General features: G+C 44.9%; 1 protein-coding gene and 1 non-coding gene across 4 annotated transcripts in view; both read right to left on the bottom strand.

Annotated features, from left to right (window-relative positions):
* The window catches only part of SEC61A2 (SEC61 translocon subunit alpha 2), a 46,065-nt gene that overhangs the window by 16,585 nt on the left and 4,273 nt on the right, over nucleotides 1-25,207 (bottom strand). Inside the window, exons 1-5 of one of the 3 annotated variants that reach the window (XM_005564628.4) lie at nucleotides 22,952-23,088; nucleotides 19,185-19,252; nucleotides 17,013-17,078; nucleotides 6,536-6,614; nucleotides 8-139 (exon numbers count right to left, since the gene is read on the bottom strand). In XM_005564628.4, the coding sequence (XP_005564685.1) occupies nucleotides 8-139; nucleotides 6,536-6,614; nucleotides 17,013-17,078; nucleotides 19,185-19,252; nucleotides 22,952-22,958 (352 nt within the window). In that variant the 5' untranslated portion in view covers nucleotides 22,959-23,088. Of the gene's footprint in view, nucleotides 1-7; nucleotides 140-6,535; nucleotides 6,615-17,012; nucleotides 17,079-19,184; nucleotides 19,253-22,117; nucleotides 22,262-22,951; nucleotides 23,089-25,207 lie in introns of those variants that run through there. The other 2 variants (XM_065520275.2, XM_074001018.1) reach the window with 2 other exon arrangements.
* LOC123567021 (small nucleolar RNA U13) lies at nucleotides 3,943-4,046 on the bottom strand. Its single transcript, XR_006689730.1, has one exon. It is a non-coding gene; the product is annotated as a small nucleolar RNA U13 (small nucleolar RNA).

The following is a 25,207-nucleotide window of genomic DNA, read 5'->3' as shown; positions in this document are numbered from 1 at the left end:
TGCTCACATTTCTGGGCTCCATTGAATAAAGCTCTATCTTTCGGTGTATCTCCCACTTCAATGATTTTGGCTCCAGCTAACAACTGCATAATCAAACCAGATGTTACAATTGGGGAGATACCCAATTCCATTAAAGTTCCTGGAGAGGAAGGGGAGAGAAGTGTGCAATGTTTATTGTACACGATACAAACGGATTTACGGGTGTCCCACTCCCTAATTACCTCAACTGAAACACACATGTAAATTTTAACAAGCAAATTTTCATTTCTTAAACATTCATTGCTAAGAAAAGTTCTCACTTATTAACACAATCCTGCAACAATGCCCTGAATAAAAAGTACTTTAGGCTTGGCGCAGTGGCTCATGCCTGCAGTCCCCGCACTTTGGGAGGCCGAGGTGTGTGGATCACTTGAGGTCAGGAGTTCCAGACCAACTAGCCAACATGGTGAAACCCTATCTCTACTAAAAATACAGAAATTAGCCAGGTGTGGTGGCGGGCACCAGTAATCCCAGCTACTCAGGAGTCTGAGGCAGGAGAATTGCTTGAACCTGGAAGGTAGAGGTTGCAGTAAGCCGAGATTGCACCACTGCACTCCAGCCCGGGCAACAGAGTGAGACTCCATCTCAAAAACAAACCAAAAAAAAAGAATGTATAGTGAGAAATAAGAAAATCAAATATGCCAATTGTGTAAGGAAGGTATGGAATTAAGTAATTCTACACTGCCGAGACTTTTCCTGGGCCACTCTATCACATCACTCCCTTCAATCCTGTTTTCATAAATGCTGAAAAGGTGGCCTTCATGTCAGAAAATATTCCACCTTAAGGGGGATTTTTTTATGTCATCTCAGATACTTCCTCAATAGTAAAAAAAATAAAAACAGGTTTTAGTGTTTAAGACATTAGATGGATTTATTGGCCAGGCGTCGTGGCTCACACCTGTAATCCCAGCACATTGGGAGGCCAAGGCCAGCGGATCACCTGAGGTCAGGAGATCAAGACCATCCTGGCCAACATGGTGAAACCCCATCACTACTAAAAATACAAAAATTAGCCAGGTGTGGTGGCGTGCGCCTGTAGTCCCAGCTACTCAGGAGGCTGAGACAGGAGATTCCCTTGAACCGAGGAGTTGGAGGTTGCAGTGAGCCAAGATCGCACCACTGCACTCCAACCTGGTGACACAGTGAGACTCCATCTCAAAAAAAAGGCCGGGCACAGTGGCTCATGCCTGTAATCACAACACTTTGGGAGGCCGAGGCAGGCAGATCACAAGGTCAGGAGTTTGAGACCAGCCTGGCCAATATGGTAAAACCCCTTCTCTACTAAAAATAAAAAAGTTAGCCAGGCATGGTGGCACGCGCCTGTAGTCCCATCTACTCAGGAAGCTGAGGCAGAAGACTCGCTTGAACGTGGGAGGCACAGGTTGCAGTGAGCTGAGATCATGCCACTGTACTCCAGCCTGGGCAATAGAGTGAGACTCTGTCTCAAAAAAAAAAAAAAAAAGAAAAAAAAAGACATTAGATAGACTTCTTAAATCACCAAAAATTTTTTTTTTTTTTTTTTTGAGATGGAGTCTCGCTCTGCCGCCCAGGCTGGAGTGCAATGGCCAGATCTCAGCTCACTGCAAGCTCCGCCTCCCGGGTTCACGCCATTCTCCTGCCTCAGCCTCCCAAGTAGCTGGGACTACAGGCACCCGCCACCACGCCCAGCTAGTTTTTTGTATTTTTTAGTAGAGATGGGGTTTCACCGTGTTAGCCAGGATGGTCTCGATCTCCTGACCTCGTGATCCGCCCGTCTCGGCCTCCCAAAGTGCTGGGATTACAGGCTTGAGCCACCGCGCCCAGCCAAATCACCAACATTTTTTTATTGCAAAATAGCTCTAGTCCAGAATTAGATTCAATCAAGCTTTAATAAATATCTGATATAGGAAATATGGCATTTCAAATCAGAGAAAAAAAGAATGGACCTGGGCAAAAAAATTGGCCATTTTTAGGAAATTAAACCTAGATTCCTTACCTGATGCCTCATGCCTTACATCTAAATAAATGCTACATATATAGAAATTCTTTGTCTTTTTTTTTTTAGACAGAGTCTCGCTGTCACCCAGGCTGGAGTGCAATGGCACGATCTTATCTCACTGCAACCTCCACCTCCCGGATTCAAGCAATTCTCCTGCATCAGCCTTCCGAGTACCTGAGATTATAGTCATAAGCCACCATGCCTGGCTAATTTCTGTATTTTCAGTAGAGATGGGGTTTCACTACATCGGCCAGACTGGTCTCGAATTCCTGACCTCAGGTGATCTGCCCCCTCGGCCTCCCAAAGTGCAGGGATTACAGGTATGGGCCACTGTGCCCAGCCTCCATGTATAGAAAATTTAAACATAAAGGATAAATGACAAAAATACTAGAAGGAAATATGGGTGAGTAGCTTATCATCTTGGGGAAGAAAGTCTTTTTAAGCATGGCAAAAAATCTAGAAGCCACAAAGGAAAAGATGGAAGATATGATTGGCTACAACTATGAAACTTCCACGTGGCAAAAGGCAGCATAACGGTTAGAATAAAACTATTTAGGCGGGCACGGTGGCTCACGCTTGTCATCTCAACATTTTAGGAAGCCGAGGCAGGCAGATCACTTGAGGCCAGGAGTTTGAGAGCAGCCTAGGCAACAAAGTGACACCCTGTCTCTACAAAAAATTAAAATACTAGCCAGAAATGGTGGGGCCCTGTTGTGGTCCCAGCTACATGGGAGGCTAAGGCAGGAGCATCGCTTGGCCCAGGAGGTCAAGGCTGCAGTGAGCTATGTTTTGTACCACTGCACTCCAGCCTGGGCAACAGAGCAAGAGCCTGTCCCAAAAAAAGAAAAAAAAAAAATTAAACACAAATGACAAAAAGTTCTATTCTCTAATATGCAAAGAGCTCTTACAAATCAATTAAAAAGTGAACAAACTGGCTGGGCGCAGTGGCTCATGCCTGTAATCCCCGCACTTTGGGAGGCCGAAGCAGGTGGATCACAAGCTCGGGAGATCGAGACCATCCTGGCCAACACAGTGAAACCCTGTCTCTACTAAAAAATAAAAAAAATTAGCCGGGCATGGTGGCAGGCGCCTGCCTGTAATCCCAGCTACTCGGGAGGCTGAGGCAGGAAAATTTACAAAAAAAAAATTAATTAAAAAAAAAGCGAACAAACCAATTTAAAAAGGAAACAGCAGATACATGATGTGTCTGCTCCCGATGAAGCTTTCTCAGGAAAATGCAGCACAGGAGTAGGCCCTCAGCACCCAAACCCGTACTGTGCAACCCTGGAACTCTAACCGAAGCTCATCCTGCCTGGCGTCAACCCTGGTCATCTGGAATTTTAAACTAAAAAATAAAGAATCTGGGGCCAAGCACAGTGGCTCAAACCTGTAATCCCAGTGAGGCCGAGGTGGGTGGATCACCTGAGGTCAGGAATTCGAGACCAGCCTGGCCAACATGGTGAAACCCCATCTCTACTAAAAATACAAAAAATTAGCCAGGCATGGTGGCCTGTGCCTGTAATTCCAGCTACTCAGGAGGCTGAAGCAGGAAAATCGCTTGAACCTGGGAAGTGGAGGTTGCAGTGAGTCAAGATCACGCCATTGCACTCCAGCCTGGACAACAAGAGTGAAACTCCGCCTCAAAAAAACCAAACCAAAACAAAACAAAACAAAAAACAAAACAACAGTATCTGGGAGTGTGGAGCTGAATCGCACAGAAAATGTTCACCAGTCCCTGGCCGCTGAGGCCTAAGGGCTGGCCGGGCTCTCCTTCCTCCTGGGGCTTAGCTGTTCACCTCCACTTTAGATTCCAAAAAATAACCAGTATTCTTCCAGCAAATGTCATGTTTCTGTTTAAGCTAGTCAGTGATTTCCTATTCCTTAATTTTTCGCCTTTATTTTTAAAAATTTATTTTTTCTTTTCATGTTAGATGGGTCATGTCCCAAGATCCTAACAAGGCTGGAGAGAGGCGCATCTCACCCATGAGCGTGAAGGTCCAATCGTCACACCTACGGACTACAAAAGCATCTAGTTTCCTATTACTTATAACAAAAAGGAATCTAACACGCTAATAAAAGTTCACTTACAGAAGAAATACAAATATTCCATAAAAGCAGAAAACAATGTTCAAACTCACCAATCTATAAAGAAATCAAAATGAACTAATTGTTGCCAGCTTTTACCTGTCTGACTGACAAAGACTACAATACTAATAATATCCATGGTTGAGAGAAATGGTCGTTCTCATATACTGTCACTGAGAGTGGAAAATCAAACAACTGTTTTGGAAGATAATTTAGCCTTCTCTATCAAAAACTGTAGTGTGCCCATATTGTGTCCTAACAGTTGAACTTCTAGAAATTCATTCTATCAAAAAGTTACAGAAGGGTGTGATACCCTTCATTGTAGCACTGTTTACAACGATATAAAATCAGGGGGAAAAAACGTAATCTATGACAAGAAAGGACCCTAGCGGCCTGCAGAAGTTTCCCATCTTCCTTAAAATGTGCTCCATCCAACAGTCTCCAAGTCCTTCATGATGTGACTTAGATACATCTGCAACCTCAGGTCCCACCATGCCTCCCTCTTCTTTCATTTCTTCCATCCCACATTCACCTTCTCAATATTCTTTTTTTTTTTTTTTTTTTTTTGAGACAGGGTTTGGCTGTGTCACCCAGGCTAGAGTGCAGTGGCATGATCTCGGCTCACTGCAACCTCTGCCTCCCAGGCTCAAGTCATCCTCCCACCTCAGCCTCCCAAGTAGCTGGGACCACAGGTACACGCGACCACGCCTGGCTAATTTTTGTGTCTTTAGTAGAGATGGGGTCTCAATTTGTTGCCCAGGTTGGTCTCGGACTCCTGACCTCGAGTGATCTGCCCGCTTCAGCCTCCCAAAGTGTTGGGATTACAGGTGTGAGCCTCCGCACCCGACCCCTCCTCAATGATCTTTGAACACACCAAGCACAGGCTCACCTCAGGGCCTTTGCACTGGCTCTTCCCTAGAATGTGCCTCCCTCAGGTCTTCATATGGCCTCCTCTCTCACTTCCTGCAGGTGTCTTCAAAGATCACCTTCCTAGAGCACCTTCCCCACCCCATGTACCTCCCCAAACAGCAAATATCAACTCCATAACAATTGGGACATTGTCTTGTTCACTGCTCTAATCTCGGCACCTTACACAAAGGCTGACACCTGACACACAGTACGAATTCAATAAACGTGGTGAATGAATGATCAAATAAATCCCGGCATATCCTTATAATGGAATAATAACATGGCCATTAATAGCTCATGTAAGATATTAAGGAACCAAAGTAGCAGAATAGTATATACAGGACATCTTAGAGTTATAAGAAGTATATAGATATATGTAGGTGAATGTACGTGCAAAGAAAAGGCCTCAATGCATAGTCACCAATCTAACAAATTCGCCAGAGTTCCCCTCAGAAGTGACACTTTTCTTTTCAGCTTCATATAAATCTATATACAAACTGCTAGTGCATTTTTAAAATAATAAATCAATATTACCTTTATAACCTAAAAACATAAAAAAAAAATCTGCCAGCTAAAGTGTTTCCAGGCTGGGTGCAGTGGCTCACACCTGTAATCCCGGCACTTTGAAAGGCCGGGGAGGGAGGATGGCATGAACCCAGGAGTACAACACCAGCCTGGGCAACACAGCAAAACCTCATCTCTACAAAACTACAAAAATTAGCCAGGCATTGTGGCCTGTGCCTATTGTCCCAGCTACTCAGGAGGCTGAAGTGGGAGGATCACCCGAAAAAAGTGTTTCCAAAAAAGAGGCAACCACTGTTCCTAAATGCAAGAAACCTCATGACTGGTTGTACCCCTTGCTAGTCTCACTGTCCAGCATCCTCAGCCACAATTTCCCAGATGAACCATGTTGCTTGAGGCTTCAGGCTCAGCTCCAGCTGAGCTCCCCCACTGGCTCACACACTGGACTTCTCTTTTTTTTTTTTGGAGACAGAGTCTTACTCTGTTACCCAGAATGGATTGCAGTGGTACGATCTTAGCTCACTGTAACGTCCACCTCCCAGGTTCAAGCAATTCTCTTGCCTCAGCCTCCCGAGTAGCTGGGATTACAGGTGCACACCACCACGCCTGGCTAATTTTTGTATTTTTAGTAGAGACGGGGATTTCACCATGCTGGCCAGGCTGGTCTCAAACTCCTGACCTCAGGTGATCCGCCCACCTTGGCCTCCCAAAGTGCTGGGATTACAGGGGTCAGCCACCAGGCCCCACCTGGACTCCAATTCCAATGTTACCTGGACATCACCTTCTTTGACACTGAAGATCAGGGTTTTGTAGTCCGTGAAAACCCAAGAACAGATTTCTCTATGATTACGGTAATCACATGGTGGTGTCGTTATCTACACACTAGGCTTCTCTAGGCAATGATATCCTCCCCTCCCTGTAGGCACTGAAAACTCATTGCTAATCCACATTTCCCTCTGTTTGCTGTGAGGAGGAATGTGGAGACAGAGAAGACATGCATACCTCTATTGGAAGCCAGAATAACTCTCATCCAGTAGAAAGGATCTGCAGAATCTGACGACATGATTCCAAACAGAGGGATCTAAAATAGTACACAAAATAGTTTATGAAACTGTATTAATAAGGCTGAGGCATAAGAATCAACTGAACCCAGGAGGCAGAGGCTGCAGTGAGCCGAGATCCCACCACTGCACTCCAGCCTGGGTGACAGAGACTCTGTCTCAAAAAAAAAAAAAAAAGTATAAAGTGTGCACTTAATTTACAGTGTATTCACTTAATATTTGCAATACTTTTTAAAAAACTATTCTCATGTTCCTTAACAAAAACAAGCATATCTTCAAGGTAAAGCTGTTTATTAAAAAGAAAATAAAAAGAAAAACATTCCATCACATAGATAAGGGTTAATAAAAAAATATAATTAAAAGAACCAGAAAGTGAAAATAAAAATAAAAACAACATATCATTACTTAGTGCATTCACTAGTAAATATTCACATCGGTTATGGAGTGTTGTGGTACAACAATGTGAATATTCCTAATGTTACTAAACTGTACATCTAAAAATGGTTAAGATGTCATATTTTATATACTTTTACCACGATTTAAAAAACACTCCCACCAGTAGATTATGGAATATTATACCTGCCTAGTCATAGAATAATTTTGCAAAGCTCTATGTACTAAAGACAGCCAAGGTCACTCTTCTCAATGTAAGACTGAAGATGATATCCACAGTGGAATATTACAGGGCCACTAAAAATTATGCTTACTAAATCTGTAATAATATGGAAGAAGTACTTACGTCATAAAACTAAATATAAAATAGCAGTTCTCAACCTGGGGTGATTTTAGCCCCCACCCAAGACATTTGGCAATATCTAGAGACATTTTTGGTTGTCACAACTTGGGGTCGAGGTGGAGACCAAAGTGACTCCATCTTGGATGCTAATCTACCAGGTTGACTTCTGCTCAACCCTGGTCCCAGGGATCACTCCTGATTCCTGCTTTATTTACAGTCCCTAGTATAAGAACCTGTACTCGCTATAAATGCTGCCCTAAGATCCAAGTAACCTTGATGCTGTTACACAAATGACAGGCGGTGACACACAGCATTGTTACATGTTCTGGAAAGCTGATTTCAATTGTCCTGCACAAAGTGCGTACACCCTTTCCCTATGATAGATTAGCCCCAGGTCTGAGAGTAAGAGTGCAGGCCTTTCCCTGTCTTACTGCTGCCCCAAACTATGCTTCTGTCCATAAAATTACCCTCTACTGACAAACTGGATTTGTCTCCCACATGGATTGGTTTCTCAGCTCCTTCAGTGTTTGGGGGTCATTTTGCATATACAGCCCTTTCACAGAACAGGGGGTGCTGCTAGCATCTAGTGGGTAGAGGCCAGAGATGCTGCTAAACATCCTAAAATACACAGGACAGCCCCCCCATGACAAGGAACGATCCCACTCAAATTCAGGAGTGCCACTGTTAAGAAGCCCTAGTATAAAAACAAAGGTATAAACGTGTATATATAAAAGTTGACACTGTAAATAGATGTACAGAAAATAAAACTAGGAGTAGATATCTTTTTAAATCCTAAACAGCAATTATCTGTAGATGGTGGAATTATGGTTGACTTTTTCTTCTGTATTCTTTTCAAATGTATCAAATTTTCCATCATGAGGACATTAACTTTTCATTAAAACAACAACAACAACAACAACAACAAAGAAACACCTTATTCAGATTGCTTCATATCATATGACCCATGTTTAGGATACAGCACTTGGCCTCAACCCCTCCTCAACCATGTGGGGATCGGAAAAAGACATTTCAAAAACCTTCTCCATATGAAACTGATTTTTAAGAAAGTTACAAGGCCGGGCGTGGTGGCTTACACCTGTAATCCCAGCACTTTGGGAGGCCAAGGCAGACGGATCACGAGGTCAGAAGATCGAGACCATCCTGGCTAACACAGTGAAACCTCGTTTCTACTAAAAATACAAAAAGAAAATTTGCCAGGCATGGTGGCAGGCTCCTGTAGTCCCAGTTACTCAGGAGTCTGAGGCAGGAGAATGGCATGGACCCAGGAGGCGGAGCTTGCAATAAGCTGAGATGCGCCACTGCACTCCAGCCTGGGCAACAGAGCGAGACTCCGTCTCAAAAAAAAAAAAAAAAAAAAAACAGAAAGTTACAAAACATGCTGGCAGCAATTTTAAACAACTCACGTGATCAACCGAAACCTCTCTGAATGTCTGAATTTATTAGCTGGGTAACAAAACTGGTAAAGCATGAAGCATGGATATTTTATGTGCACCTTGCAGCTGTAGACACTCTTCATTTAAAGAGAGAGGTGAGGGCCAGGTGCAGTGGCTCAGGCCTGTAGCCCCAGCATCTTGGGAGGCCAAGGTGGGCAGATCACTTGAGGCCAGGAGTTCGAGACCAGCCTGGTCAACATGGTGAAACCCCATCTCTACTAAAAATACAAAAACTAGCCAGGAGTGGCAGCTCGTGCCTGTAATCCCAGCTACTCAGGCGGCTGAGACAGGAAAATCGCTTGAAACCGGGAGGCGGAGCTTGCAGTGAGCGGACATCATGCCACTGTACTCCAGCCTGGGCGACAGAGCGAGACTCTGTCTCAAAAAAAACAAACAAAAGAAACATTACAGGAGAGTCCATATCAAAATGTTCCACAAGTGGAAAGCAGTCATTCAGCCAACAACCTTCCCTAATCCCCGATGGTTAGGTGCTCCGTGGGAAATGGAACAAGCCAACCTTCCATAATTAATGGTATACCCTCCTTTCCTGCAGCCAATAGGATTATGAAAATTGGTTTCTAATTTTATTTCACTTAGTAAATTCCATAGCTAAAGAACCATGTACAACAACAGGTGGGCAACAATAGGAGCCTATTTTCTATGAATCTGTCACAGTTGCAGAGTTTTTGCTATATTTAATATAATAATCAGTTTCAACTTGTTAAGGCACTCTAAGCAGGTGGCCATTAGCCTGTGGTTGTTTCTGTACCCTGAAATCTCACAAAAGAAAACTGAAAATGACCTTAGAGGGTATTTGATTCTGAATGAGTTTCAGCCAATTACAGACAGCCACCCCGCCTATTAGCTACACAGAAACCTGTCACAGGAACATAATCAAATGAGGCAAATGCCTAGCTGTGGCCAATCAAGTAATTTCTTTACTTCTGCAATTCTTTACTTCTGCTACAAAAGCTCACTGCCCACACCCGTGGAGCAGCTCTCGGACCCTCTACCCATGTTGAGTGCTGTCAGGTTCGTGAATCCTTTAATGCTCAAATAAACCCTAAGTTTATCTTGTCTGAAGGTTCTCTTTTAACAAACTTGACAAAAATACAATACAGTACTCAGAGAAACAAAGCACTCCATGCCCTAATGGAAACCTGAACTAATCAGATGGAGAAAAAGAAAATTAGCACCAGGGATTTCCAAACAGAAAACCAAACAAAGTACTTGTGGGGGGAGATGGCAAGATGAAATTAAATAACAGCATTTTCCTCCACACATCATAAAACACAGTTATTTATTTATTTATTTTGGAAACAGAGTCTCACTGTCACCCAGGATGGAATGCAGTGGTATAATCTTGGCTCATTGCACTCGCCACCTCCCAGGTTCAAGCAATTATCCTGTCTCAGCCTCCCAAGTAGCTGGGATTACAGGTGTGTGCCACCACACCCGGCTAATTTTTGTATATTTAGTAGAGAAGAGGTTTCACCATTTTGGCCAGGCTGGTCTCAAACTCCTGATCTGCCCACCTCTGCCTCCCGAAGTGAGGAGATTACAGGTGTGAGCTACCATGTCCAGCCTAAAATACATTTTTTAAAACATGTAAAATAGCAAAAGCTACCAACAACGAAAAAAGCTATGGAAAGAGAAAAAAATCTGTGAAGCAGCCAAACAAGAAAAGGGACTGTCAACTTGAGCCTGGTGGTCCTGGGGAAAACTCTAGACAGTTGAGAAGGAGGGAGACTCAATACCAGAGCTGCTCCTGACCCTCACAAGGGGAAGTCGACAGGATCTTAGACCTCCCATCAACGTTCCAAATCTGGAGGAAGTAAACCGCAGATATTCTTATCTTGTTCCCTCCTCTGGATAAGAAGGAAGGGAAACAGCAGCTGGGAAGAAATGGATGAAAGAGAAGACAGCAACGGGCTGAGCCTCTCTGATGGAAGTGAAGTATAATGGGCTACACTGAATTGGGAATGAAAAACTGTTCCACTACAGGGCAGCAATCTGGAGCCTAGAACGAAAGACACTCCCCCTCAGTCAGATGGCGAGCAGCTTCTCAAGACGGTTAACGAAAATCCAAGAAATACTGTACATTCTAAAATAACTAGAAGGGTCTGGGCACGGTGTCTTGCGCCTGTAATACCAGCACTTTGGGAGGCAGAGGCAGGTGGATAACTCGAACTCAGGAGTTCAAGACCAACCTGGCCAACATGGTGAAATCCCATCTCTACTAAAAACACAAAAAAATTAGCCAGGTGTGATGGCACGCGCCTGTAATCCCAGCTACTTGGAAGGCGGGGGCACAAGAATCGCTTGAACCCGGGAAGCAGAGGTTCCACTGAGCCAAGATCGCACGATGGCACTCCAGCCTGGCCAACAGAGCTGAGACTCCATCTCAAACAAAAACAAAAACCAGCTAGAAGGGAATACGTCAAATGTTTCCAGCATAAAGAAAAGACAAGTATTTAAGGTGATGGATATCCTTTACCCTGATTTGATCTTTATACATTATACAAATGCACCCTGATTTGATCTTTATACATTATACAAATGCATTAAATTATCACAGGTACACTGATAATATATACATCAGTTATGTACCAATTAAATACATTAATTTTCTTTTTTTTTTTTTTTTTTGAGACGGAGTCTCGCTCTGTCGCCCAGGCTGGAGTGCAGTGGTGCGATCTCGGCTCACTGCAAGCTCCGCCTCCCGGGTTCACGCCATTCTCCTGCCTCAGCCTCCCGAGTAGCTGGGACTACAGGCGCCCACAACCGCGCCCGGCTAATTTTTTGTATTTTTAGTAGAGACGGGGTTTCACCGTGGTCTCGATCTCCTGACCTTGTGATCCGCCCGGCTTGGCCTCCCAAAGCGCTGGGATTACAGGCGTGAGCCACCGCGCCCGGCCAAATACATTAATTTTCTTAAGTGAAGAGAGAGCAGAGTCCAGGCAGCATGTACTGTACTTATCTCAGTTTATCTCACCTCCTACCACTCCCTAAAGAAAACTGGCTAGAATCTCTTTGAGATTCAGAGGAAAGAGAATAAAGAAATCTCCCACATGAGGCAGAGCTGCCTAAGCATGAGAAAGATGAAAAGAAACAGTTTGGCAACTATATAAACGTATTAGAGAAGAAATAATGTAACCTAAGATGCATAAATTAATTTACTACATGAAACAGTCATGTGAGGCTGGGCGCAGTGGCTCATGCCTATAATCCCAGCACTCTGGGAGGCCAAGGTGGGCAGATCACTTGAGGTCAGGAGTTCAAGACCTGTCTGGCCAATGTGGTAAAACCCCATCTCTACTAAAAATACAAAAAAATTAGCTGGGCATGGTGGCTTGTGCCGGTTGTCCCAGCTACTCTAAAGGCCGAGGCAGGAGAATAAAAAAAAAAGAAACAGGCATGTGAAATGTCATTCTTTCTGTTTTCTTCTTGGATTCTTAAACTTTAGCAGCAAAGCCCAAAATATTTATTATCTGAACCTTGACAGAAAAAAAATTCACTGAGCCCTGGATTAGAAGGTTCAATATTGTCAATATGGTAATTCTCCTAAATTGACCTATAAATTCAAAGTAACACGAATGATAATCCCAGCAGACTTTCTTGTAGAAACTGACAAGTCGATTTTAAAATCTATATGGAAATATGAAGGATCTAGAATAGCCACAACAATTCTGAAAAAGAAGAACAAAGCTGGAGTAATGATTGCAAACTGATTACGGGACTTACTAAGAAGTGGCTTGCAGCAGGATGGACACATACACAGATCAATAGAGAGCACGGAACAGACTCGTGCTTATATGGTTAACCAATTTTCAGCAAAGAGGCCTGAGTAATTCAATGGGGAATTTTTCTCAGCAAACGGTGCTGGATACTCATGTAAAAGGAAATGAAAATCAACCCTTACCTCACGCCACACATAAAAATTACCTCGGAACAGATCACAGACCAAAACATGCAAGTTAAAACTATAAAATGTTTGGAAGAACACAGGAGACAATCTTCATGATATTAGAATAGGCAAAAAATCCTTAGGAAGCAAAAACTCTAAGCCATCCAAGGAACAAAAAAAACATAAACTAAACTTCATTGAAATTTAAAACTCCTGCTGGGCGCAATGGCACTCGCCTGTAGTCCCAGCTACTCAAGAGGCTGAAGCAGGAGGATTGCTTGAGCCCAGGAGTTCGAGGACAGCCTGGGCCACATGGCAAGAGTCTGTCTCTGAAAAAATATAAAAAGAAAAAAATAAAACGTTTAAATCTCTGTTCTTCAAAAGATACTGTTAAGAAAAAAGGCAAGCCACAGACTGGGAGAAATAATTCTTAATACACACATCTAACAAAGAACTTGTATCCAGAAAATGTAAAAATGTTTATAATTCAATGATGAGACAATAATCAATTTTTTAAATAGGCAAAAGATTTGCAAAGACACTTTACATATCTGACACTTTACTCTTCTGATAAATAAACAAGCACTCATAGGCATATGGAGATGTTGCTCAATAGCATTTATCAGGGAAATGCAAATTAAAACCACATACCTTAGGATGACTACTATTTTTTTGTTTGTTTGTTTGTTTTGAGATGGAATTTCGCTCTTGTTACCCAGGCTGGAGTGCAATGGTGCCATCTCGGCTCACCGCAACCTCCGCCTCCCCGGTTCAAGCGATTCTCCTGCATCAGCCTCCCAAGTAGCTGGGATTACAGGTATTTGCCACCACGCCCGGCCAATTTTGTAAAATTTTTTTTTTTTTTTTTTTTTTTTTTTTTGAGATGGAGCCTCGCTCTGTTTCCCAGGCTGGAGTGCAGTGGCTCAGTCTCGGCTCACTGCAAGCTCCACCTCCTGGGTTCCCACTATTTTCCTGCCTCAGCACCCCAAGTAGCTGGGACTACAGGCGCCTGCCACCACGCCTGCCTAATTTTTTGTATTTTTAGTAGAGACGGGGTTTCACCATGTTAGCCAGGATGGTCTCAATCTCCTGACCTCGTGATCTGCCGGCCTCAGCCTCCCAAAGTGCTGAGATTATAGGCATGAGCCACCGCTTCCAGCCCAATTTTGTATTTTTAGTAGAGACGGGGTTTCTCCATGTTGGTCAGACTGGTCTTGAACGCCCAACCTCAGGTGATCCACCCGCCTCAGCCTTCCAAAGTGCTGGGATTACAGGAGTGAGCCACTGCGCCCGGCAAGATGACTACTATTCAAATAATCAAAAATAACAAAAGTAGACCAGGATACAGATCAACTGGAACTCCAAAACACGGCTGGTGGAAACACAAAATGGGGCAACCAAGAGCTAGGCATGGTGGCTCATGCCTATAATCCCAGCACTTTGGGAGGCTGAGGCAGGCAGATCACCTGAGGTCAGGAGTTCAAGACCAGCCTGTCCAACATGGTGAAACCCCAGCTCTACGAAAAATACAAAAATTAGCTGGGCATGATAGCACATGCCTGTAATCCCAGCTACTCAGGAGGCTGAGACAGGAAAATCGCTTGAAACTCTGTCTCCAAACAAACAAACAAACAAGCAAAATGGGGCAACCACTTAGAAAAGAGCTGACAATGTCTGATAAAGTTGAGCACACACTTACTATAAACCCCACAACTGTACTCCTCAGTACTCACCCATGAAAAATATCCACAGAAATACGTATTCATCAATGTTCATAGCAAATTAATTTGTTGTAGCCAAAATCTGGAAACAACCCAAATGTCTAACAAGTGAATGAATGAATAAACTATGATAACTTCATACATTAGAACAGTATTCAGAAATAAAAAGGAATGAATTACTGATGTAATGACCATATGAATTAATCTCAGAAAGATTATGATGATGTCAGACACTAAAGAATACTACTGTATGATTCTGTTTACACGAAGCTCTAGAAAAAACAAATCAAAGTAGAGTAACAGGATGTAGATCAGTGGCAGCCTGGGCCTGTGGAGATTCACTGAGAAAGGTTACAGTGAACTTTGGGGGTGACAGAAATGCTCTACATCCACAGAGGTTGTAGTTATGTGGGTGCACAAATTTGTCAAAACTCTCCAAAACGTACGCCTAAAAACAGGTGCACTTTACCGTATATGTATTAAACCTCCATAAGGTTGACTTTTTTTTTAATGGTGGGAGAGGAGTTTCTAAGATGCTAAAAGTAAATGGTAGAAATATAGATGACTATTCTTTTCTTCTTTGTATTTTTCTTTTTCTTTAAACTTCTCTCCCTGACCATTTAAAACAAATTTAAAGCAAGTATAGTAGTAAAAGTACTTTAATTATCAGATCATTTCATTTTTCAGAAAGAAAATACAGTTTTTCTCCAGATTAGGTACCTAATCTGTTCTATTGCTTCCTAACATAATTTTTTAAAAGTTCTTACAAGTATTTCAATAGCTTTTCGAACTCCCCAAAAAACCTTGACCTAAATTATCTGGTTTTTATTCATGTATTTATTTGAGATGGGAACTCGCTCTGTTGCCCAGGTTAGAGTGCAGTGGTGTGATCTCGGCTCACTGCAACCTCCACTTCCTGGGTTTAAGTGATTCTCCTGCCTCAGCCTCCTGAGTAGCTGGGATTACATGTGCACACCACCATGCCCAGCTAATTTTTGTATTTTTAGTAGAGACAGGGTTTCCCCATGTTGACCAGACTGGTCTCCACTCCTGATGTCAAGTAATCCACCTGCCTTGGCCTGCCAAAGTGCTGGGATTATAAGCATGAGCCACCATGCCCATCCACCTTGACCTAAGTTATCTTATTTAATCTTTACAACAACCCTAAAACATAGGCAGATCACATTTCATACTCACACTGTGAACTTAGTATGTCTGCAAAATTTTATTTGAAAGTATCATTGGGCTGGGTGTGGTGGCTCAGGCGTGTAATCCCAGCCCTGTGGGAGACAGAGGTAGATGGATGGCTTGAGCCCAGGAATTTGAGACCAGCCTGGGCAACATGGCAAAACCCCATCTCTACAAAAAATACCAAAAAAAGTAACTTGGTATGGTGGCTCGTGCCGGTAGTCCCAGCTAGTCAGAAGGCTGAGATGGGAAGATCACCTGGGTTTGGGGAAGGCGAGGCTGAAGTGATCACTCCAGCCTGAGTGACAGAGTGAGACCTTGTCTCAAAAAAGAAACCAAAAAACAAAAACAAAAAAAACACTATCATCGAGTTTTAGTAATTTTTAAACATAGTACAACCCAAGATTCTAAAAATTTGGTTTTAGTGTGACCCTTTCCCTGCAAAAGAATTTAAAAATTAGCCAGGCATGGTGGGGCACACCTGCTGGCCTACGTACTAGGGAGGCTGAGGCAGGAGGATCACCTGAGCCTAGGAGCTGGAGACCAGCCTGGGCAACATAGAGACCCCGTCTCATTTATTTTTTTATTTATTTATTTATTTTTTTTTTGAGACGGAGTCTCGCTCTGTCACCCAGGGTGGAGTGCAGTGGCCGGATCTCAGCTCACTGCAAGCTCCGCCTCCCGGGTTCACGCCATTCTCCTGCCTCAGCCTCCCGAGTAGCTGGGACTACAGGCGCCTGCCACCTCGCCCGGCTAAGTTTTTGTATTTTTAGTAGAGACGGGGTTTCACCGTGTTAGCCAGGATGGTCTCAATCTCCTGACCTCGTGATCCGCCGGTCTCGGCCTCCCAAAGTGCTGGGATTACAGGCTTGAGCCACCTCGCCCGGCGACCCGTCTCATTTAAAAACAAAAAATTGCCAGATAAAAAAGGGTGCAGTGGCTCACGCCTATAATCCCAGCAATTTTGGAGGCTGAGGCAGGTAGATCACCTGAGGTCAGGAGTTCGAGATAAGCCTGACCAACACAGGAAAACCCCATCTCTACTAAAAATACAAAAACTTGGCTGGGCGTGGTGGCTCACGCCTATAATGCCAGCACTTTGGGAGGCTGAGGAAGGTGGATAGCTTGAGGTCAGGAGTTCGAGACTTGGGAGGCCAAGGAAGAAGAATCACTTGAACCCAGGAGGCAGAGGTTGCAGTGAGTCGAGATCATGCCTCTGCATCTAGTTTGGGCAACAGAATGAGACTCCATCTCAAATAAAAATTAATAATACAAAATAAAAAGGATAATAATGCTCAATATATTGAGCTCAATGTATTTTTTATTTTAAGAAAAAAAAAATTCTCAAATTCTAACCAATCAAGACCTTAGAACAATGGTAGAGACACTTATTTAACAGTATAATTACATACCTGACAACATACTAAGAAAATGAAGAGCGTTATAGCAGTCCATAGAACCTTCTCTCTAAACTGGATCTGTGCAACAAAATAAAAAGAATCATCAATCAAAATCAAGAAACAATAAATTTTTTTGGCAGGGGGGTGGATTTTTGAGGATCTTCTTTGGGGCCTAATTCACAAAAGTTGGGAATGTCTGTATGTGTTAATAAAGGAAGCATTTTTGTTTATTAGATACAAAGTTTTATAAATTTTTTTTTTTTTTTTTTGAGACGGAGTCTCGCTCTGTCGTGGCCCAGGCTGGAGCGCAGTGGCCGGATCTCAGCTCACTGCAAGCTCCGCCTCCCAGGTTTACGCCATTCTCCTGCCTCAGCCTCCCGAGTAGCTGGGACTACAGGCACCCGCCACCTCGCCCGGCTAGTTTTTTGTATTCTTTTTAGTAGAGACAGGATTTCACCGTGTTAGCCAGGATGGTCTCGATCTCTTGACCTCGTGATCCGCCCGTCTCGGCCTCCCAAAGTGCTGGGATTACAGGCTTGTATAAACATTTTTTCTCTCTCATACACACACACGCACGCACGCACGCACGCACGCACGCACGCACGCGCAGATGCTTGTTTTTGTTTTTTTTTTTGAGACAGAGTCTCGCTCTGTCGCCCAGGCTGGAGTGCAGACAGAGTCTCAAAAAAAAAGTAGGAGCTAAACAATGTGTACACAGGGACACAGAGTATGGAATGATAGACAGTGGAGACTCCAAAGGGTACAAAGGTGGCAGGAAAAGATGGATGGTGGCTCGGCCTCGGCCTCCCAAAGTGCTGGGATTACAGGTGTGAGCCATGGTGCCGGCCTAGATTGTTTTTTAATGTTCCTTTCACCTTAGTAGCAGCTACAACAAACAGCTGAACTTCCTGAATACAAGTTTCTTTACTTTTCATAAAAAAGGTAATTTAAATACAGGCAGTTCTCATCTACATTGTATGGTGTTAAATGAAACTGAAAAGGAGCCAAAGCAAAACAGAGATCCAATGTGCACGTGACTCGGTGAACACTGCACTGTGCGAAGGTAGGCCTGCTGGTGACAGTGCCATATGAATATTTTATAGACTGCAAAGCCAGGGTTTCTCAGGATGCCTTAAATGTAAATGGAACAACTATTTTTACAAACTCAAAGCAATAAAAAAATACTTCTAGCCGGGTGCAGTGGCTCATGCCTGTAATCCCAGCACTTTGGGAGGCCGAGACAGGTGGATCACGAGGTCAGAAGATCGAGACCATCCTGGCTAACACGGCGAAACCCCGTCTCTACTAAAAATATAAAAAAATTAGCCGGGCATGGTGGCGGGTGCCTGTAGTCCCAGCTACTCGGGAGTCTGAGGCAGGAGAATGGCATGAACCCGGGAGGCAGAGCTTGCAGTGAGCCAAGATCGCACCACTGCACTCCAGCCTGGGCGACAGAGTGAGACTCCATCCCAAATAAATAAATAAATAAATACTTCTAAATCAAATAGTAAGTTTAAAATTTTTTACCTATCTCTATATCCCTATTCCTATTAGTTTGATGAGAAATTTGTAGTTTGATGAAGAATTTCTAGAAATTGGCCAATCTAGAAATAACAATATTTCCAGAATTTAAATACCTTAACTCTGAAAGTTCGCAATGATAGAAGAACGATTTCACCCAGTCACAGTATCTTCTGAATGCATTCCTGTCATTTTTCTTTCCAATGAATGAATCAAGAAATGGGAGGTATGTATTTGCACAAATGCAATTCATTTACATGAAACAGCTGTACTCATCAAAACCTATCCAGCAGACCGGGTTATTTCTAGTCCAGTAGGTCACATCATTAGCAAACACAATACACACCCTATACTACAGGATTTATGAAGGATCACTACAGACAGGAGAATACTCTGTCTTAACTAACACACAGGCCGAAGAAACACTTAGTTTGGAAACGTCACAACTTAAAGAACAGTCATTTTTGAAAGCATGAGATAATCTATCTAGATTTAAACAGATTTATATTAGTTTTATTCACTTGGTGCCTCTTGCAAGGAGGATGAGCACCAATAGTTTTCCAATTACCGACAGAGAAGGACTGAGGAAAGGAAATGAATTTTCCTGGTTTAGTAGGGTAAGTCCTTGAGCTACCCTCTATATTACTAAAATCTTATACTTACTTTCCTTTCCGGTTTCTGAATTTCTGGTAGAACTGCACAGAACGGTTTGATAACTTCTAAAAATTTGACTGTAAAAAGAAAAAGAATAAATGTCCCTATTATTATAAAGTTAAAAAAAATCTTTCTAGAGAATCAAACACAAATATTCTCTTTCACCAGCAATTCACCCCATCCTTACAGCCTCAAATTAAATCATCATACTGTTCTCCACTTCAAATGATACGTAAAGGAAGAGATATCATTCAAGGGACAAAAAAGTCCAAATGGTTTGATGGCTAGTCAGTAGAAGCAAAGCAATCCAAGCAGTCTTTTTCCAGAACTTTACTTCCTCACACTTGTATCCAATCATTTTATATACAGAGAAAAGGGGCTGTTCAAAGGGCATCATGACGTCAAAAAGGGAGCAAATGTACCCTACCGTGGTACCCATGAGACAATGCATGATAGAAGAAAGCAGGTATCAGAGGAGGAAGACAGGAGGGTGCCTTCTGCACTCAGGAAGTACAACAGGAAATGGGCTCTTCTGCAGAGAACTGGCTTAAACAACTGAAAGATGCCGAAATGCGTAGGTGACAAAAAAATCATGCAATCACCTCCTATAGTCAACTTTTTTTTTTTTTGAGACAGTGTCTCTCTGTGTTGCCCAGGCTGAAGTTCAGTGGCACGATCTCGGCTCAGTGCAATCTCCGCCTCCCAGGTTCAAGTGATTCTCCTGCCTCAGCCTCCCAAGTAGCTGGGATTACAGGCGCGTGTCACCACACCTGGCTAATTTTTGTATTTTTACTAGAGATGGGATTTCACCATGGTGGCCAGGCTTGTCTCAAACTCCTAACATCAAGTGATCCTCCCATCTCAGCCTCCCAAAGTGCTGGGATTACAGGCATGAACCATGGCACCTGGCCCCTATAGTTAGCTGTTTTTGTTTTGCTTTGTTTCGTTTTTGAGACGGATTCTCCCTCTGTCGCCCAGGCTGGAGTGCAGTGGTGCCATCTCGGCTCACTGCAAGCTCTGCCCCCCTGCGTTCAAGCAGTTCTCCTACCTCAGCCTCCTGAGTAGCTGGGAATATAGGTGCGCAGCACCATGCCTGGCTAATTTTTGTATTTTAGTAGAGACAGGGTTTCACCACTTTGGTCAGGCTGGTCTCGAACCCCTGACCTCGTGATCCACCCATCTCGGCCTCCCAAAGTGCTGGGATTACAGGCGTGAGCCACGGCACCCGGCCCCTATAGTTAACTTTTTAAAGTATGTAGGCCAGGCACGGTGGCTCACACCTGTAATCCTAGCACTCTGGGAGGCCAAGGTGGGCAGATCACAAGGTCAGGAGATCGAGACCATCCTGGCTAACACGTGAAACCCCGTCTCTACTAAAAATACAAAAAACAAATTAATGGGGTGTGGTGGCGGGTGCCTGTAGTCCCAGCTACTCAGGAGACTGAGGCAGGAGAATGGCGTGAACCCAGGAGGCGGAGCTTGCAGTAAGCCGAGCTCCAGCCACTGCACTCCAGCCTGGATGACAGAGCGAGACTCCGTCTCAAAAAAAAAGAAAAAAAAAGTATGTAATCTCTGCTTCATTTCATCAGACCACATTTCATTGCCTGGTTACTCTCCCAGGTAATATCAAAATACCTGCTTATGTAAAATAACCCAGAGAATTTACAATTACATTTCATCAGAAAGTACTGTTTTCCCAGACTAGTCTTGTAGTATATAAAGGTAAGATAAATCAAGGTTCTTTAAGGATAGACACTGTCTTCTGGCGTGGCTTAAGTCAAGTCCTGCCAGAGACCTGAAGGGTGAATATGACAATCTCTCAAGCTTCTGTCCTTTGCCAAAGGGTCTGCAATGTGGAGAAAGACAAGCCGCAGGTAGGTATTAGGCTCTGCGGCTCTTCTTCCCCTACAGACACTGGCTTCTGTATACTAACATTCCAAAACTCTTAAAGCTGACATGAGTGATTACATTTCTGCAGTTGCCTAAAGTTGATTTTATTTTATATATATATATATATATATATATATATATTTTTTTTTTTTTTTTTTTTTTTTTTTGAGACGGAGTCTCGCTCTGTCGCCCAGGCTGGAGTGCAGTGGCCGGATCTCAGCTCACTGCAAGCTCCGCCTCCCTGTTTTACGCCATTCTCCTGCCTCAGCCTCCCGAGTAGCTGGGACTACAGGCGCCCACCACCTCGCCCAGCTAGTTTTTTGTATTTTTAGTAGAGACAGGGTTTCACTGTGTTAGCCAGGATGGTCTCGATCTCCTGACCTCGTGATCCGCCCGTCTCAGCCTCCCAAAGTGCTGGGATTACAGGCTTGAGCCACCGTGCCCGGCCTATTATATATATTTTTAAAAGCCTCTACAAATGATGGGCAGTCACTGATGTATGTTTATTTGTTTCAAGATGGAGTTTCGCTCTATCGCCCAGGCTTGAAGTGCAGTGGCAGGATCTCAGCTCACTGCAACCTCTGCCTCCTGGGTTCAAGGGATTCTCGTGCCTCAGCTTCCTGAGGAGCTGAGATTACAGGCGCCCACCACCACACCAGGCTAATTTTTATATTTAGTAGAGACGGGGTTTCATCATGTTGGCCAGGCTGGTCTCGAACTTTTGACCTCCGGTGAGCCGCCCTCTTTGGCCTCCCAAAGTGCTGGGATTACAGGCGTGAGCCTCTGCGCCCCACCAGTCACTGAAGTTTGACAGAAGGATTCACTAATTGTCATGGGCAGATGTTTATTACCCAAGTACTATTAGGTTGGTGCTAAAGTAACTGGGGTTTCTGAAAAGTAATTGAAAACCGCAATTACTTTTGCAGCAACCTAATATTTTGGACTTTCTGGAAAGTAAATCTGAATTATGAAAGCATTCATCGCTAACGCAAAACAAGTATCAATCACATCAGGAGACTTCCTAGAACCTCTCCATCCGTTTTCCTCCTCACCTCAATCCAAGCCACTCAGATTTCTTGACACTTCATGATCATCTGAAAGGGGTACTCATGTTCAAGCAAAGCTTTTGGCTGCCCCGTCTATCCTTGTGATGCAGAATTTTACCAAGGGTCTCTCCTACTCCTTTCTAATTTCCCCCAAATGTCCACTAGTTGGCCAGTGGGTGCCCTGCTTGGATATGCACGGCCCATTCATCCAACGAACATCTTCGGGGCTATGCAAGTAGTTGCGCGCACATATGTGGGGTTGAGTGTTAGGGGGAGGGCCCTGAAAAACATTCCTATAACATAAGGCCTCGTCCCTAAAGCTTATACAACCTTACAGTTTTCAGTAAGCGCTAAAGAATGAACAGTTTAAGGAAAACGCTGTTACCAACGCACTCCTTTCCTCCCTAAAACACACGCCATGCATCACTTTTTTAAAAATTAAACGAGTTAGGGGAGCTTTATCCAACGTAACATGCCAAGGAAGGATGACGAGGGAATAAAAATACGGGATTTCTTTAACTCCTGAAAAATTAAAAAGTGGTCCAGGTTCACCCGGTGCCCTAACTCCCCGCCCCCAAAACCAATGGCCTCCCAGCGCCATCCTCGACCTCTATCGAACGCAAACCCCGGGCCTCCGGGTCCCGGTACCCGCCGGGCAAGGCCTCGCACGTCTAGGAGAGCCTAGGCAGAGGCCCCCGGCCCGTGCCCTTCCGCAGCGGCCCGGAGCGGCCCGCGCATCCCCGGTCCGCACGACTCCGAGCGAGCGCCGGCCTCACCGCCCGCAGCCCAGGCGGGGCCTGCGTTCCCGGCCAGAGCCCCGCTCCAGCCGCCGCTACTCACTGCCCATGGCTGCTGCTGGGGAGGCCCAAGGGGGAACTGCGGCCTCGGCGCTGCCTTCGCTCGGCTCCCGCGGCTCGGGCCTCGGTACCGGCTCCCAACGCGATCCTGCCAGCCCCGCGCAGGCTCCGCCCAACCCCGCGCAGGCTCCGCCCCCGCCACGTGACCCGCGCGCCCGCCCGGCCCAGCCCCGCCCCCAGGCCGGCCGTTGGACGACGTCCGCTGCGTTGCCATGGTGACCACGGGCGCCCCGAGAGGCACGGTTGGCTGGCCTGGGGGCAGGGCTGGGGCGGGCAGTCGCGTGGCGTGGGAGCTGCGCAGAAGCTGAGGCTACCGGGTTCTTCGTTGCCTATAGGCTTTCCCTGCTCAGTGTGGAGAAGCCGCCGTTTCCTCGCGCGCCACGGCCGACTCAGGCCTCCTGGGCACCCTTCGGGGAGGCCGCGATCCCGGCGCTGCCCGAGTAGCGCGGGGAACACGGTTCTGGCCCCGAGACCTTGGGCTGAGCCGCTGATCGCTGACAGGACCGAACCAATCTTATTTTGCCTCCTTTTTTTTTTTTTTTTTTTTTTTTTTTTTGAGACGGTAGTCTCGCTCTGTCGCCCAGGCTGGAGTGCAGTGGTGCGATCTCGGCTCACTGCAAGCTCCGCCTCCCGGGTTCACACCATTCTCCTGCCTCAGCCTCCCGAGTAGCTGGGACTACAGCCCTGCCACCACGCCCGGATAATTTGTTTGTATTCTTAGTAGAGACGAAGTTTCACCGTGTTAGCCAGGATGGTCTCGATCTCCTGACCTCGTGATCCGCCCCTATCGGCCTCCCCAAAGTGCTGGGATTACAGGCATGAGCCACCGCATCGGGGCGCTTCCTTCTTATCGTTATCTCTTGGAAGTTTGTAAAACTTTTTGACACGTCGTTGTGTGTAGTTAACAGTTACGAACTCCTCTGTCTCGACGTAAGCTAGGCCCCTCCATCTTCTCCAAAACACAGAGATCAGGATCGTATGCCTCCTACCGTGGAACAATTTTCCTGAAGCCACTGTTCTCTTTTTTTCTTTTTTTTTTTTTTTTTTTTTTAAGAGCTGGTCTTGCTCTGTGGCTCAGGTTGGAATGGAGTGCAGTGACACAATCATAGCTCACTGCTGCGTCGAACTCCCAGTCTCAAGCGACCTTCCCACCTCAGCCTCCAGAGTAGCTGGGACCAGCAGGTCTGCGCCATCAAACTCAGCTGATCTTTGTATTTTTTGTAGAGATGGAGTCTTGCTATGTTGCCCATGCTGGTCTCGAACTCCTGAGCTCAAGCAATCTGGCTGTCTCAGCCTCCCAAAGTGCTGGGATTACAGGCATGGACCACCACAACTGGCCTCAAGAATCTGTTCTAATGTTCAGATCTATGTCCATGAAATAAATTATATATTTCAAGGGGGTATGCAATTTAGGTCCAGCTTGCATGGGTCTCTGCTGTATTTGAGGTCAGCTGGGACAGCCCCAGGGCTGGGGACTGGAATGATCAGGTGGCTCCCTCACTCCCCAGTCTGGCATTGGGTGCTGGTGTCAGCTCCAGCACCTCCAGATGCCTTCTCCAAGTGGCCCGGGCTTCCTCACAATGTGGTAGCTAGCGTCCAAGGGATGTCCTCAGAACTGAACCAGCATCTTTTACTGCATTGTGTTTGTAGGGGCAGCCACAAGTCCTAGGGACACCTCCTCTAGGGGAGATTGTGGCAAGATTCTGGAAGAACATGTGGGATTCAAAATACTGCTGTGGGAATTTCTGGAAAATCCAATCTGCCACAGTAATAATCTCCCATCCTGTTAATTCATCCTTACCTCACTCTACTTTGTATTAGTCATTTTTATACTTGCCTAATCTCCCCTGCTATGCAGTAAACTTCTAGATGGAGTGGGCGTGCTTACTTTTTCTACTATGTACAATAGCCTGCAAAATGATTGACTAAAGTACAGTTTTGACACGAAATTACGAGCTAATTTCATGAATGCAATATCCTTTCAATAAAGATGCACTAAATTCCAGCCTGGGCAACACAGTGAGACCACGTCTCTGTGAAAGGTAAAAAAACAAAAATCAGCCGGGCATGGTGGTTTACGCCTGTTGTCCCAGCTTGTCAGGAGGCCTCAGGAGGATGGCTTGAGCCCTGGAGGCAGAGGTTGTAGTGAGCTGAAATCGCACCACGGTACTCCAGCAGTGGGTGGGGGACAGAGGGAGGCGGCAGGGAAAGATGCACTAAATTGAAAATATCACAGAAG

Source organism: Macaca fascicularis, chromosome 9 (genome assembly GCF_037993035.2).
Source record: "Macaca fascicularis isolate 582-1 chromosome 9, T2T-MFA8v1.1".
Lineage (NCBI taxonomy): Eukaryota > Metazoa > Chordata > Mammalia > Primates > Cercopithecidae > Macaca > Macaca fascicularis.
This window is presented reverse-complemented; position numbering and strand designations above follow the sequence as displayed.